This window comes from Propithecus coquereli, unplaced genomic scaffold (assembly GCF_000956105.1).
Source record: "Propithecus coquereli isolate 6110/MARCELLA unplaced genomic scaffold, Pcoq_1.0 Scaffold175, whole genome shotgun sequence".
Lineage (NCBI taxonomy): Eukaryota > Metazoa > Chordata > Mammalia > Primates > Indriidae > Propithecus > Propithecus coquereli.
In genome coordinates, this window is record NW_012142190.1 from 3,721,474 (window position 1) to 3,735,939 (window position 14,466).

General features: G+C 38.1%; 1 protein-coding gene across 1 annotated transcript in view; it reads right to left on the reverse strand.

Annotated features, from left to right (window-relative positions):
• Window positions 1-2,813: 2,813 nt before the first annotated feature.
• Window positions 2,814-14,466, reverse strand: part of LOC105808476 — an 84,147-nt gene continuing 72,494 nt past the window's right edge. Inside the window, exons 4-6 of the mRNA XM_012642127.1 lie at window positions 7,006-8,765; window positions 4,299-4,384; window positions 2,814-2,837 (exon numbers count right to left, since the gene is read on the reverse strand). Coding sequence (XP_012497581.1) covers window positions 2,814-2,837; window positions 4,299-4,384; window positions 7,006-8,765 — 1,870 coding nt within the window. The remainder of the gene's footprint in view (window positions 2,838-4,298; window positions 4,385-7,005; window positions 8,766-14,466) is intronic.

Below are 14,466 nucleotides of genomic sequence, written 5' to 3' on the forward strand. Positions count from 1 at the left end.
AGGCGTGAGCCACCGCGCCCGGCCCCAACTTAGTTTTAATGCCAAATTTATTTAAAAAAACAAAACACTTGTTGCCAGGGCCTAGGGGTTAGGGGGAGTGGGGAGTTGTTTAATGGGTACAGAATTGCAGTTTTACAAGATGCAAAGAGAGCTGGAGATGGATGATGGTAGCACATTATGAATGTATTTACAATACACTTAAAAATGGTTAAGATGGTAAATTTTAAATTTGCATATTTTACTACAATATAAATATTTGGAAAAGCAAAGCAAAAACTACTTTTGGTTTTCAGAATTCTAGAAATAGGACCATAAGCCAATACTTGGTTATAAGGCCTACCCTTCTAATCCTGATGGAATTTTGAAAATAAGGTACTCAAGTTTTCTGTGCCTTGTTTTCTTCTATCAGACAAATTAAATCATAGCAAACATCTTCAAAATGAGACAATAAAATGTTCAAATTGTTACCTCTTTCGTTGAGTTTTTTATTATTCAGATAACTTAGCAAGAATGGCTGGACAGATTATCCAAACGAATTTGGTATCCAATGGGTGTATCTCTGGAAAGAATGAACCCTTTGGGTCGGCACCGAGCACTCTGACTGTTCTGGACGATCAGGATCTTCAGCAGCACAGGAAGGCAGGAGGACTCAGCTACAAACAAACACAAGCTCAGACAAGTCCAACAAAATGGTGACACAAACAGAGTTTGTTTTCAGGTTCCCAGCCTTTGCTTCTCTGGCTCGGCCACACCTACCTAAGACTTCACAGTCTCCCCAGTCCACACTCTGCCTGGTCCTGCCTCATCCAATTGCCTATTCTTCTGACATTCCCAACTTCTTGTCCCCAAATTGAAACTCTTCTATATCCCATTCCCTGAGGATCCAGCTATTTATATTACAAAAAATTACTAAATGCACTAATTCATGTAAATGTATTAACATGTTTACTAGGTCAATATGTTCCTCTCCTATAGAACACAATTTCTCTTTCGCCAGAGAGTATTTCAAAGGCCATGCTTTAACCCAAGGAGGTATTTAGGGGAGGGGAATTAACCCTTATTAAGGGCCTAATATTTTTCAAATTTTTCAAATATTTTTGAGGTACTATGCTAAGTACCTTGTACAAGTTATTTCATTTAGTCTTCACTTAATATTGCCATGACAGGTTGGTATTATATTTTTTTACAGGTGAAGAAACTGCGGTGATGTGGTCATTTGTTTAAGGTCACACAGACGGTCAGCAGTAGTTTAAGGATGGGAACCCATCCTCTTTCTAGCACTCCACCCACTTCCACAAAGGAAGTCGCCAAATCCAACACTCAGCAACACAGCGAGGAGAGTATTTCGAAATAGGCAGCGCCTTGTGGCTCCCAGAGCCAATCAGATTCTCTTGCTATTTCCCTCTTTCCAAATTTCTATTTACCCCTCAATACCCACTGGTCACTACACTATGCAAAACACCATACAGAGAGGCCCTTTCTCAATATAATTGTTAAAAAATCTGCACATAGCTACAGTACTCATAAAATTCTCTAACAAGAAAAGATTAATAATTAGGGGCAGAATGCTTTGTGAGATCAGGTTCATAGAGGGTAGCTCAGTGTACATGTGAAAGATCAACATAAATATCAAAATTATAGTCCCGAAAGTGTCCTTGACACAAAACATCCAAATTTAGCAGATAGAAAAGACTCCCGGAATTGGCCACAGCTAAATATACCCATGCTTGTCGCATGCTGCTTGTACGGGTGTCTCATCACACTGGGGTACCCACGGGAACTTCATTCCCTGTAACACAGCTTCAGTTGGGGGTAGCTAGAGGCTCATTCAGCCAAGTACCCAACATGCTGTGGCACTCATTTTAATCCCTAGGACAGGAATTCCATGAGGGCAGGAATGTTTTCACAGCTATATCCTCAGTGTGTAGAACAATGTCTGACATGGGGCAACTCAACAAGTATTTGTTGAATAAATGAATGAACGTCTTCACCTCCTTTCTCTGGAATTCTTCATAGCCTCTTATCTCATCCCTTACCACATTTATCCCACATTTTCTAGTGGTCCCTCTAAATCTCTAAACTCTTCTCCAAATCTTTAGTTCTTCTTCCTCTTCTTGCAACAGAGTAGATTTGAAACAAGCAAAAAATATTTGTATTGGGTATATGTGTATTTCTAGTGGAGAAATGGAAACAATACTCTTAGAAATAAGAGTTAAAACAAGAGAGAAAATATGTGGTAAATGCATAGTGCATCCAGTTCTTATCAAATGCAGATACGTGTAATGCTAAAATTGTAGCAGCTGTGTTTATTTCATAATTTAGGCTTTTTTTTAAAGTGCAATGTGTTTATTTTAATGTCAGCTTGATGTCAAGTTTGAAATATAACATGAGTTTCTCTATATGTTCTACCTCTTTTCGTAGAGAATCTTTTAATATTTAAATATAACCTACACTCCTAATTCCCAGCCCTCATCATATACCAATCTAAGGGGAGAAATCTCTCAAAAATTGTGTGTTGACAGAATGCTCTAAAATATGTTCTAACCAATAAAGTGGGAAAATAAATTTGGAAGCAACAATCTAAGCTTTGTTGTATTTCACAAAAAGATCTGCACTTAAAGGAAATAAAAACATCACATGTGCAATGGCACACAGGGTTGCTATGGTAACGAACTACATTTTTTAATATTTTACTCTTCAATCATGGTTCATATGAGCTATTACAACCAAATAATGTCAACATTCACTTCCTTCTGATCACATAGAGGTCTCTGGAATAAGCTGTACTTACAGTTCAAGGAATTCTCATTTTTTTAACCAATCTTCTTTTGCCTTTTCTAGGAATTATAATTAAAATAAAAAATAATGATTAATATTTGGCATTGGGATTAAATTTGCACAATCATTTTACTCATGTAGGGATGCTCCTAAAATGACAAAAGAAATATAACAACCACAAATGTCAATTTAAACTTTTAAAATATTGTTCTGTGTGTATCTGTGTATGTGCGTGTATTCTAAGTAGCAATGAGGTCTCCATGGGGAATAAGGAAAAATAAGAAGTTTAGAAAAATGTATTTGGTTTTACTAAATGGACACATAAAATGGGTCTACTTTTCCCACAGCTGTGTTTATGTGAACATTAAAAAATGGCTACTATCCTGAACTATTCTATCATGTTTCACTAAACTTTGATTTTTACAATTTATTTCAAAATGTACCCCAAGCATTGCCTGTGGGCACATTTAAATCCCTACCAACTAATGTGAAGAGAAGCCCAGCCACCTCCACTACGTTAGGTAGAATACTGGCTTTCCTGGACTCTCTAGCCCCTTTCTCCTCCTCCAGCCACCTGGAAAACGGGCCACCCTCAGAACAGTCATGTCTTTCACTATGACCAAAAGATCACACCAGTAATGAGGTGTTTCCGAGTCAAGCAAATGTAAATCTACTCTGTAGCTGCTGCTCCATCATAATGGGGCAAGGCTGAGGGCTGGACGGAGAAAAGAAGTAATGAAGAATAAAAAACTCTGTGAAATGGGCACCTCAGTCACCCGCAGTGGCCCTCATACCTACATACACCACAGCAAAGTGAGGGAATAAAATGCAGCTTTCTCTTTGGAACTGATTGAAAGAAAACATGCCTATATTACCCACCCATTCACATACATTATTTTTCTAATTTAATAGAAGGGATATAGCATTTCCCTCTTGAGTTTGATAAACAGATCTTCTCCAATTTTACTTTTTTCATTCCATAGTTTTTAATTTTAATTTAAACATAAAAATTGCACATATTTATGAGACACAATGTGATGTTTTGCTGCATGTGTACATTATGTAAGGATCAAATCAGAGTAATCAGCATATCCATCACCTCACAAATTTATCATTTCTTTGTAGTCAGAACATTCAAAATCCTCTCTTCTAGCTATTTTGAAAGATACAGTACATTATTAACTACAGTCATCCTACCGTGCAATGGAACATCAGAACTTAAACAATGGAATACTATTTAGCCACAAAAACAAGAACGAAATCCTGTCATTTGCAACAATATGGGTGAGCCTGGAACAAATTACGTTAACTGAAATAAGCCAGACACAGAAAGACAAATACTACGTGACCTCACTCATATGTGGAATCTAAAAAGTTGATCTTATACAAGTGGAGACTAGAATTGTAGTTTCCAGAGACTGTGGAGGGCTGGGAGTGGAGAGAATAGGGAGAGAGTCTTCGATTTCATTTTTAAAGAAACCAGTTAGAGAAGGCCTTCTTTGAAAGCCATAAAAACATACCTCCACCGATGTCTTCCATTGCAAATAGATCATCCTCAGTGTCTTCCAGTCGAGGGGAACCACATAGTCATCGGGCAACAAGGACTCTGTTAAAAAAGCAGGGGAACACATTTCATCTCTAATGTCGCAGTTTTTTACCCTAAATGTGAAGATATGTGAATATGATATCTACACCACCATAACGTAAAAAGTCTGGTTTTGAAGATATTTCCATGATGGCTAAAGCCATCAAGATCTCGATTAGTAAACATTATCCAGACTCAATGAAAATTCTTATTTTGTGTGTGTGTGTGTATACATATACATACGAAATGATATGTACCTGACTGGGCACTGTGGCTCACACCTGTAATCTCAGCGCTTTGAAAGGCCAAGGCAGGAGGATCGCTTGAGGCCAGGAGTTCGAGGCTGCAGTGAGCTATGCCCTCACCCCTGTACTCCAGCCTGGGTGACAGAGCAAGACCCTATCTCTTAAAAAAAATTATATGTATCATAGCTCATATTCTCATGTAAGTATAAATATATATACATATTAATACACATATAATAGCTTCAAGTGGTACTGTCGCAGGGCATAAAATTTAGCTAGTCATTACTTCCCGTGACACGTATGAAACATTACGGCTATAGCAAGTTTAGTCTTTTTGCAAATTGTTTCTTCCAGATGAGTGTCTGGGCGGAAAATCCTCACAGATAATTAAGATGCTCATAAACAAGTCCAGACATTAACATATGCATATCAACCAACCAAACCGCAGAAAATACTTTTCTTGTACTCACGCATTCCTAGTACCATGAGTAGTTTGGTTTTTTAAGGCCTACGTATGGTCCTACCATATAATCCCCCTGTCTGCAGAGCTCCTGATACCAGGATTTGAGTTCTTTGCCCTATTTCCAAGGCTGCTGACCATACACCAGAGCTTAGCTTGTCCAATCCAGCCAAACAAGTCAGTTCACAGCCTCCACTTACGGCTCCTTCCTTCCACTTCTTAAGCACATGCCATTTCCAAATGTGAAGTTCTTTCCCTCTGCTTTTCTTTCAAGCCACATTCTTTCTCCCTTGCATAAACACTTATAATCCACTTCACATTGAAGGTATCCCAGAAAAAAACATAACCCCATATTCTCTTCAACAATCCTTTTAGCCCTGCTAACCTCACTCATAAAATATTCATAAGCTTGTCATTTATATTTTCTACGTGCAGTAATTTTGTTTTGTGTTAGTCTTGTCTCCCCATTTAGAAGGCAAGCTATTTGATGAATGAGGCCTACTTCCTTTAAAAACCTTTCTGAAGTTTAATTAATGGATGCTTGATCATTGCTGATTATCATGATATTGTGCATTCAAGGGAGGAAGAGGTTTAGAATCTTTTAACAACAGTACTTCCATGCTTTCTGGTGCTGATCTAAGGCAGTGATTGTTCATCTTTTGGGGTCATGGACCCCTCTGAGAAACTGATAAAATTTATGGGCTTTCTCCCCCAAAATGGCACATAATAACACAAAAAATTTGCATACAGTTTAGAATATGAACCTTGGACTAAGATCCCTGATCTAAAATGTCTTCAATAATCATTTAAAATTCTCCAAAGCAAATGTATTTTGACTTTTAAAAATTGGTATGTTTCTTTGGTGCATCTAGGAGGATAGAAAAATTGCAGCAAACAGTTAAGATGTGATTATTCACAAAGTTTATAAATAAGATAAACATGATGCCAGAACCCCAAGAACAGATTGATAATTATGACTCCTTGGCCCTGGGACTTAGCCAATCTTGGTTCCGAGCAGCTGGAACCAAGTTTATCTGGAATAAGTTTAGGGGGAAAAGTGAGAAAACTCAGGGGACAAGCTTTGTGACAGAATAGAGCCCCAGGAACCCTGGTAGGCGTAGAAGAACAACGGAAGATAGAGTAGAGTTGTAGAAATTAGAGTTTTGGCCTCTTAACTCTTACAGCTTCTGTCTCCAAGGAAGAGTGCTGGAAGTATCAGCCATTGAGTTACAGACAGGGAAAAGTTTGATACGTGCTGTTTCCTCTTTAAGATATTTAGCATTTTAAATATGCTTATTATTGAGATGAAACTAATTTAGAATATTAAAAAATCATATTTTTGCTTGTTTTATTCACATGCAGATTGTTCATTTCCAAAAATAACTATCTTAAGAGCCTGAAGACCCTTGAAGTCAACTCGTCAGACCCCCTCCTAATCTCTTCAGTCTCCTTCTCAGGCTGCCTTTAAAAAACAAATTCAGCTCTTTTAGATATCTTTTCATCATTTAATCTTTGCCATCCCCCTTTACTAATCTTATATCTGGGAGCTGGTAACTGTGAATGAGAAAGAGAAGGGCTTGTGCTAAACAAGGGAAAGGCAGAAAGTAGAAAGATTAAAAAAAAAAAGCAGCCCATCTCTATTTGTTGCATAATCAGTTTGCCTCCTCATCCTTTATTCTTCCCAGTGGCTTTGAAATTGAGAGTGCAAGTATTCTGCAAACTCAAAGACATTTAAGGAGACCATTGATGGTGAGGGGCGGGGGCTTTGAAGGTAAAACACCACTTGCTATGGGGGCCTCACCTTCCACTGCTGAAAAGCACCATGAGATCAAGAAACTGCACGAGATCACCAACGCCAGGCAGAAACACCTCAAAAACTACTTGCTTATGTTGAACTAGATCTTTTTCTTTAGCAAAAACGAAAAAAAAATATTTACCCATTGGAACTCCAGGAGATCCAAAAAGCTTTACTAGCTCAAAGGCAAACCCTTGTGATAATGGTAGCTTAAAAGAACCAAAGTCGGCGCTTGTTAAGTCGTGGCTATCCTCGGTTGGTAAACGCTGTAAGTACTTAGGTTCTTCCCAGCTCTTCAGCTTTTCATCAAACCTTTCATTTAACAGGTGACAATCAGAAGTGGCCCTCAAAGAGCACGCAGTGTCACACTGGCTACTTAAAATTTCTGAAGAAATAAGCCCTACGTCGTTTAGTTTATTACCTACTCTTGTCTGAGATTTGAAAGTCAAAAACAGTTTCTTGTTTGTAAAAGACATCTTCCAAAAGCTAGATATATAGCGTAGCACAAGAGAAGGAATAGCATTTTTGTAAAAATAGGCAGAGTGCCTTAATCTGTTAAATGACAGGCAATGAGAGTAAAACTGTCCACCAATAAACAGAGGGGGAATTTCCATAATATGAAGGTAAAACCACGATGGATGATGATCAAAGGTCATCAGTTTTTGCTTATTCTCCTCTTCATTGTTTATGTCTGAAATTCTCTCTTTTTCATCTCCCAAAATAATTTTTAGTCCATGGTTTTGTATTAACATGTCATGTTTCTCCCTTTCTTTTTCTGCATTGATATGATTCTGTCCCAGTAAGTTAAAGTTTGGTGCCAAATTGAAAATCCTTTTCTGCCTCCTTTTCTTATTCTTTGTTGATTCTAAGGCATTCTCTGGTATATCCAGCTGAGGTAAGCATCTTTTGAAGATATTTGTTTCCGTTTCTATGAATGAATCTATAGTTTCAGGTGGAGGTGAAAAATCTTCATTTTCTGTCAGTAGCTTCTCCTCCAGAGATGTTTCTGAACTGCTTCCTGGTCCTGATGCTCCTTCAGAAGTGGAGATCAATTTAGTCAGTGGCCCCCTGCCGCCAGGACAGGCCAGCTTATGTGATCTATCTTTCTTCGGTCTCTGTTCACATATAAACTTACGAGGTACCTCAGGCCAGCTACCAAAATAGCCTTGTCTATCAGAGTCCCACTGTAACTCTTCATCAGATAAACTGGCTGTGAAAAAAGCCCAATCACTGTTTTTAGTGGCAGGTACTCCTTGTTCCTCTCTTACAACTTTATCTGAAGTTCTGGATCCATGTTGATGGCACAGAGTTGGTTCATTTGGGAGACTTTTTTCTACCAACTCTCTCTTCTTCATAAATGAGAATGTGGTTTCAGCAAATGGGTCCTGGATGTCTAAGGCTACACTCTGCCTGTTTCCAATATGCTTTGCTACCTTTGTGCCAGGGCAGTCATCACTTGTTTCACAGGGAAGGTTTTGAGTCAATGTTGAGCAAGTAACGGAGCTTTCATTTGACATCAGTGACAGACTTAGAAACCGGTCGTCACCTTCCTTGGGGAGGTAATTCTTTGGCATGTTGTCCAACTCAACTATAGACACAACATTTGGAAAACTGTCTTCAGGATCTACATTTTTCCATCTTTTTTCTTTATAGCTGTTCACAGAATCTCCTACTTCATTTTGTGGACCACCAGTGAAGGGACACTCTGATTCTCTTTTGATCTCTTCGAAGTCTTCTTCTTCACTTTGAGATGAGTCCTGATCACCTGGTGTAAGACAACTTAAGATTTCAAATGAGTTTTCCATAATTTTACTCGGACTGTTCTTCTTTTTGTTTCTTTTTCTGTTTCTCTTCTGCTTGGTTTTGCTGAGCCTGTGCCAAGTTGTCTTTAAAACTCTTTCTCTGAAATACAAAAGAATTAAGAAAATTTGTAACAATTATATGCATAACATTAGCAAACTATAACATCATATCCTTCGTGTGCAGCTTTAAAAATCTTTAGTATAAGAAATTCTAAAGTGTGCATGTGCACTTTTTAAAAAAGTGTGCACTTTTTAATTCAATTATCAAGGTGTTTCTCTCTTCAGCCACCAGAGACACTAAACCTGTAACAGTGAAAGGCTGCCTTTGTTTTCTAAGATGTAAATCACTCAGAGTATATGGTATACAGTTTTTATCTTAGGTTTTAATTTTACAATTATTTCTGAATATAAAAGTTACAGCCAAGTACAAATTATGGTATCTAATACTTTTTAAATGGTTTTAATTGTATATCTTTTGTACATGTATCCATCTTAGATATTGGGCTAATTTTAAGTGGCTTTGTTAAAGTATTAATGGTGCCAGCTGTCAGGATAATAAGAATCAACAACTTGATTTGGGGGAAAAATCACTTTTAAAAAGAGATGCTTTAATCCTATAAATTAAAAATGAGTAGAAAGTTAAAGCTAATATGCACATAATCATTTCGTAAGTCAAAAACTTTCTGAAAACCTAATATTTTCTTTAAGGAATATATTTCATGTACAGTCATGCATCGATGGGGCTACATTCTAAGAAATGTGGCACTAGGCGATTTCATGGTTGTGTGAACATCACTTACACAAACCTAGATGGGATAGCCTACTCCACAACTAGGCTATATGGTATGGCCTATTGCTCCTAGGCTACAAACCCATACAGCATGTTACTGTACTGAATACTATCGGTAACTGTAAAACAATGGTAAGTATGTGTGGATCTAAACATATCTAAGCATAGAAAAGGTACAGTGAAGATGCCATATTATAATCTCATGGGACCACTCTTACATATGTGGTCTGTTATTGACCAAATTGTTGTTATGTGGTGCATGACTGTATATGCAAAACCTACCAATAAATATCTTGGATTTTTTAATATCTTAGATTTTGAAAAATTAAAAAATGGCTGTTATAGTCACAAAATGGCACAATTTTAGTGGCTTTAATAGCTAGGTTTTCTCTAGACATAAAGAATGGTTAATATTGAACAGCTGAGACCAGAATTTGGGTGATATGCTTTGACTAGCTAGTAGTTGTTCTAAACCAGAGGCTACACCACTACTTTGTGGGGTGTTTGGAAATGTGTGAAGGCATTTTGGGTAGTCAGAATGACTGGTAATGTGTTACGAGCATTTGGCCCTGAGGCCAAGGATACTAACCATCTTGCAACGCCCAGTGAATGATTATTCCACCCTAAAGAGCGATAGCCTCTCATCTAGCACAGTGAAAGTTCATAACTCCCCTTAACTGACAACAGTATTCCATCCTATGGAAAAAGGAGTATTTAGGAAATTTTCTAACTTAAAATATAAAGGTAGTTATGCTGTCTTTCACCCTGGATAATCAGAGTGAGGGACAAAGTGCTGATGGAGACATAGGTGCAGCAGGGGAAGAACAACAGGCATAGCTGAGGGGAAGATCCAGGACAGAGGAATAGAAAAGCAAACAGACATGGAAAAGGAGGAGACGATGATGAAAAGAGAATGGTCAGTTGGTTGGCTGGCCATTGGACAAATGGACTTCTTAAACCTTGCCATGGCCTCTGGCCTCGTTTACTCCATTCCATGCTCCTGGGCAATTGTCAACAGGCAGGACACATGATCACCTTGCTCTCTGTCACTTAGTTGCTGCTGCCCTTTGTTTACACTTTCATGGATGTTGGCTCAGAAAGAACACCAAGGAACACTAATGTAGCTAGAAATAGTTGTGATGGGGCCTCTACAGAAAGGATGACAGGTAAAGAACGCCATCTCTGCTAGTAGCTCTCCTTCATGGCCAGTTCTACCCAATTCCAATGAAAGTTCTAGTTGAAGTGAAAGGTGCAACATCAGTTATGAAATTCCTGCTGCAGACTAGTATGTCGTTCCAAAAACAAACTCCCCTGTCTTTGCCCCAATGTGAAGCAACCTATTGCAGAGCAAGGAGAAAAAGAATGAATGGAGTTTGTTGTTGGTTTATTTATTGGATTAAGTGGTAATATACTAAAGATTTAAGACTCACTCCAGCACTGGTGATTCTGTGGCACTGAATACACTTAATTTGCAGTCACTGTGCCTCTGAACAGCTCTATACTATACAATGAAAGAGAATCCTGATCTAGGGAAATGGAGTTACTAGAATATGGTTCATCACCAAAATGTTTATAACTCCCTGTGCCATTTGAAAGACTAACGTCCACAATTCTACTTTGAAATTAGCTTTAAAAAAACTATTTATTATACACTTACTATGTAAGGACTGTCTCATTGCTTTACATGTACCAACTCACCTAATCTTCACACCTGTGTGAAGTAAGGACAAGCAAGGCTACTTTTAACCCCATCTCACAAAGGCAACCAAAATACAGAGATGTTAGAGAACTTGCCCAGGGTCACACGGCTAGTGGTAGGTTCAGACCTAGTTTGACTGGCTCTAGAGTCCACATTCTTTAACCATTATGCAAAACTGCCTCTCAATTTAAAAAGAGAATTGTATAAAACGCTTCCTTCTTTTTCTTCCTCCTCTCATCTTTAAACCTTCATATTTGCATAAACAGAGATATTTGGCTGGCAAGGGCTGTGTCCTTTTCATGAGAGCAGTACTTGCGCTTTAAGTACCCCTATTATCACTAACCTAATAGTGTCTTGAGACTTTCCTCTTGTCCTCTTTCCTCTCTCTGGATCCAATCAAACAAGAAATAGCAATAGGAAGTGAGAGGCGATACTTTGGAGCAGGAAACCCTCTCCCTGATCTGCCCTGGTGTCAGGGCTCCATATGAGCAGTGGGAAGGGCCTCGCAGATTGCCCACACTTAGATAAACAGATGGGCACAGTGGCTCCTCCTGGAGTCAGCTCATTCATCATGGGGTGAAGGCAATGAGAAGTGATCACATTCTGGATAAGTTTTTGAAGGATAAACAAGCAAGATTCAAAAACAAACTGGATGTGGGGGATGAGAAAAAAAGATTAAGAATTAAGTAGGAGTGCAAGAATTTTGGCTTGAATAGCTGGAGGGTGAAGTGACCATTTACCAAGACATAGAAGTCTATGCAAGACATGGGAGAGAACTGGTAAATCAGCTGACTCAAAGGTCATCTCAGAGTCTGAACCGATAGACCAATGTGTCCTTACAGAAGACATCAGAAAGTGAAAAAGATGAGGGCTTCTCTAATATTCCTCAAGAGTTCCTTTGTTTTCTAAATGGATTACAGTCGGGGACCCGCTTAGAGAAAAAATAATTAGGACCTGTTAATGATAACAATCCACTATGACTGCAGAAGTGAGCACTGGATCATGAAAGAATGAGGTGACTTAAAAAATAAACTATCAGAGTCTGGGAGATCAGGTCACTTATGAAGGAAGTTTGCTAAGAGTTCATTGAAGGAGTCTCTAAGGGTTAGAATTTCACCTGAAAATACAACACAATGTCAAGAGGTATAAAAACCAAAAGACTGACTCTACAAGGAAATACACCAAAGACATGCACTAGTTCTGCACCACGAAAGCTCTGTATAGCTATCACACCTGTTCCAGAAACAGTGGACCAGGCCTTCTGGAAAGGGAACACAAACCAGTAACAGTGACTTGTGAAGCTCCCAGAAGAAAAGAGACTTGGTAGTGAAGGTGGTAACTTCTGCTGGAATGTGTATGCATCTGAGATGGCCAACAGTGGCTGCTTTCTCTTCGGGAATATCTTTCTATAAAATGTGAGAGGCTCATCACAGCTGTGTCAAGGCTTGTTGAACTTGATCTCACTTGTGCTGATTCACTTAGGAATGAACGGCACCCTTAGAAGAAAAGAAACATCGTTAAATGAAAGTCATGGAGAGGAAATCGGGAGAGTTAGAGGCACAGGCTAGCTTTAGAAAAGAAAGGAGGAAATAAGAAATGAACAAATGGTAACAAACACATCTATGATGAATAAGATTTCGCTTTCTAGATGAAGGCTTAGAATCCAAGCTCCTGGGTAGGGATAGAATGTGCCTCTCAAGAATTAGAGAGCGAGTGTTTGCTCAGAGACAAGCCAACCTGACTAAGTGAACTAAGAGAGCATCCAGATAAGGCTGGAGAAAGTGAGGGGGCATGTATGGTAACTAATAAATCTTCATGAAAAAATAATTAAAGGGGCAAGAAACAGGATTTCCTATTGCAGAATCCTATATACTAATTCATGATCATGGACAATGAATGAAAAAAATCAGAGATTAAAACACATGCAAATTATAAAAGAAAGGTCTCACAGCTTTGTGGAATGGCTGTGGTTGAAATAACCCAGGCCTGGGTCCTGGTCCTGGGTCAGTAATAAGCCGGAAGTGGGATCTTGGGCAAATCAGGTCTCTTTTCTAAAATGGGGATGATATTACCTCCTTGCAGAGTTGTTATAAGGATTATTAATTATAGATGCCCTTAAATGATCTCTATATGTCAGATCTCAATTACATGTCATGTAACTGACATGGCAGATCAATTGATAACGGTCAACACCGATGGCACACTGAATGCTAGATGGCTGTTTTCTAGCGTAACGGCCCCCTTCTGCTCTCGTTGCTAGAACTGCATATTTACAAGGAGTCAGATGAGTTTATTCCCAAGTCTGTTTACACCAATCAAATTGTTACTATAATTACGTAGTTTGTCTCACTAAAGAGGAAATGCTAAACAATTAGGTATAGGATAGGTAACAGGATAACTATAACATCTGGTTAAAAATCATAATAAGGACCTATGATTCTTTACTCATACTCTCTGAAGATTTCTTTGGGTTCCCCCTCCAATTTATACCAATAGAAACTAGAAATTCTTGCATTACAGGTGTGGTTCACGCATGAAAAAAGATAAACTACACAGAACAGAATCATACATAAATCCTGGTGAATAAAACTACATGTAAGCATGTATTTTAAGTTCAAATAAAATATTTAAAGTATTTATCATCACATACATAATGATTCCTTACTTTAGTCAACTTTTTCAATGAACTATCAGCTGCCTGTCCCAATCATGTGAGAAAAGATGACTTTTATTATAAATAAAGCACCTAGCACAGTGCTTAGCACAGTGGTGGCACTTCATAAGTGGCAGCTCTTATTTTTATTATATATTAACAACAACAACAGTCTTATAAATTCCATGGAGATTCCTGAGATGCAATTTAAGAGTAGAATGCAGCAAAGGGATACTTACAGTTTGAAAAAAACAGTTGAGTTAAAACAAATAGAAAATTCTCCAAAACTGTGATTTATTTAATATAATTGCAAATGATTAGCAGTGGAGAACTATTTTTCTAAAAAACCAACTAAGTGGCCATATATATACAAACCAATAAATCTGTAATCTTTATCAGAGACTAAAACACTTTTCTCAGGAGTTGATAGAATGAGGAGATGGAATAAATAAATAAGGATATGGAAATTATAAATAGCACAATAATGATTCATATAATGGACACATATGGAACACTGCAACCAACAATTGGAGAAAACACATTCTTTTCAAGCCCACAGGTGATATTCATAGAAATTAACTAGGCTAGTCTCCACAAATTTCAAAGGATTACTAATGTACAGACCACATTTTCTGTCCATAATGTAGTTAACTGTGAAA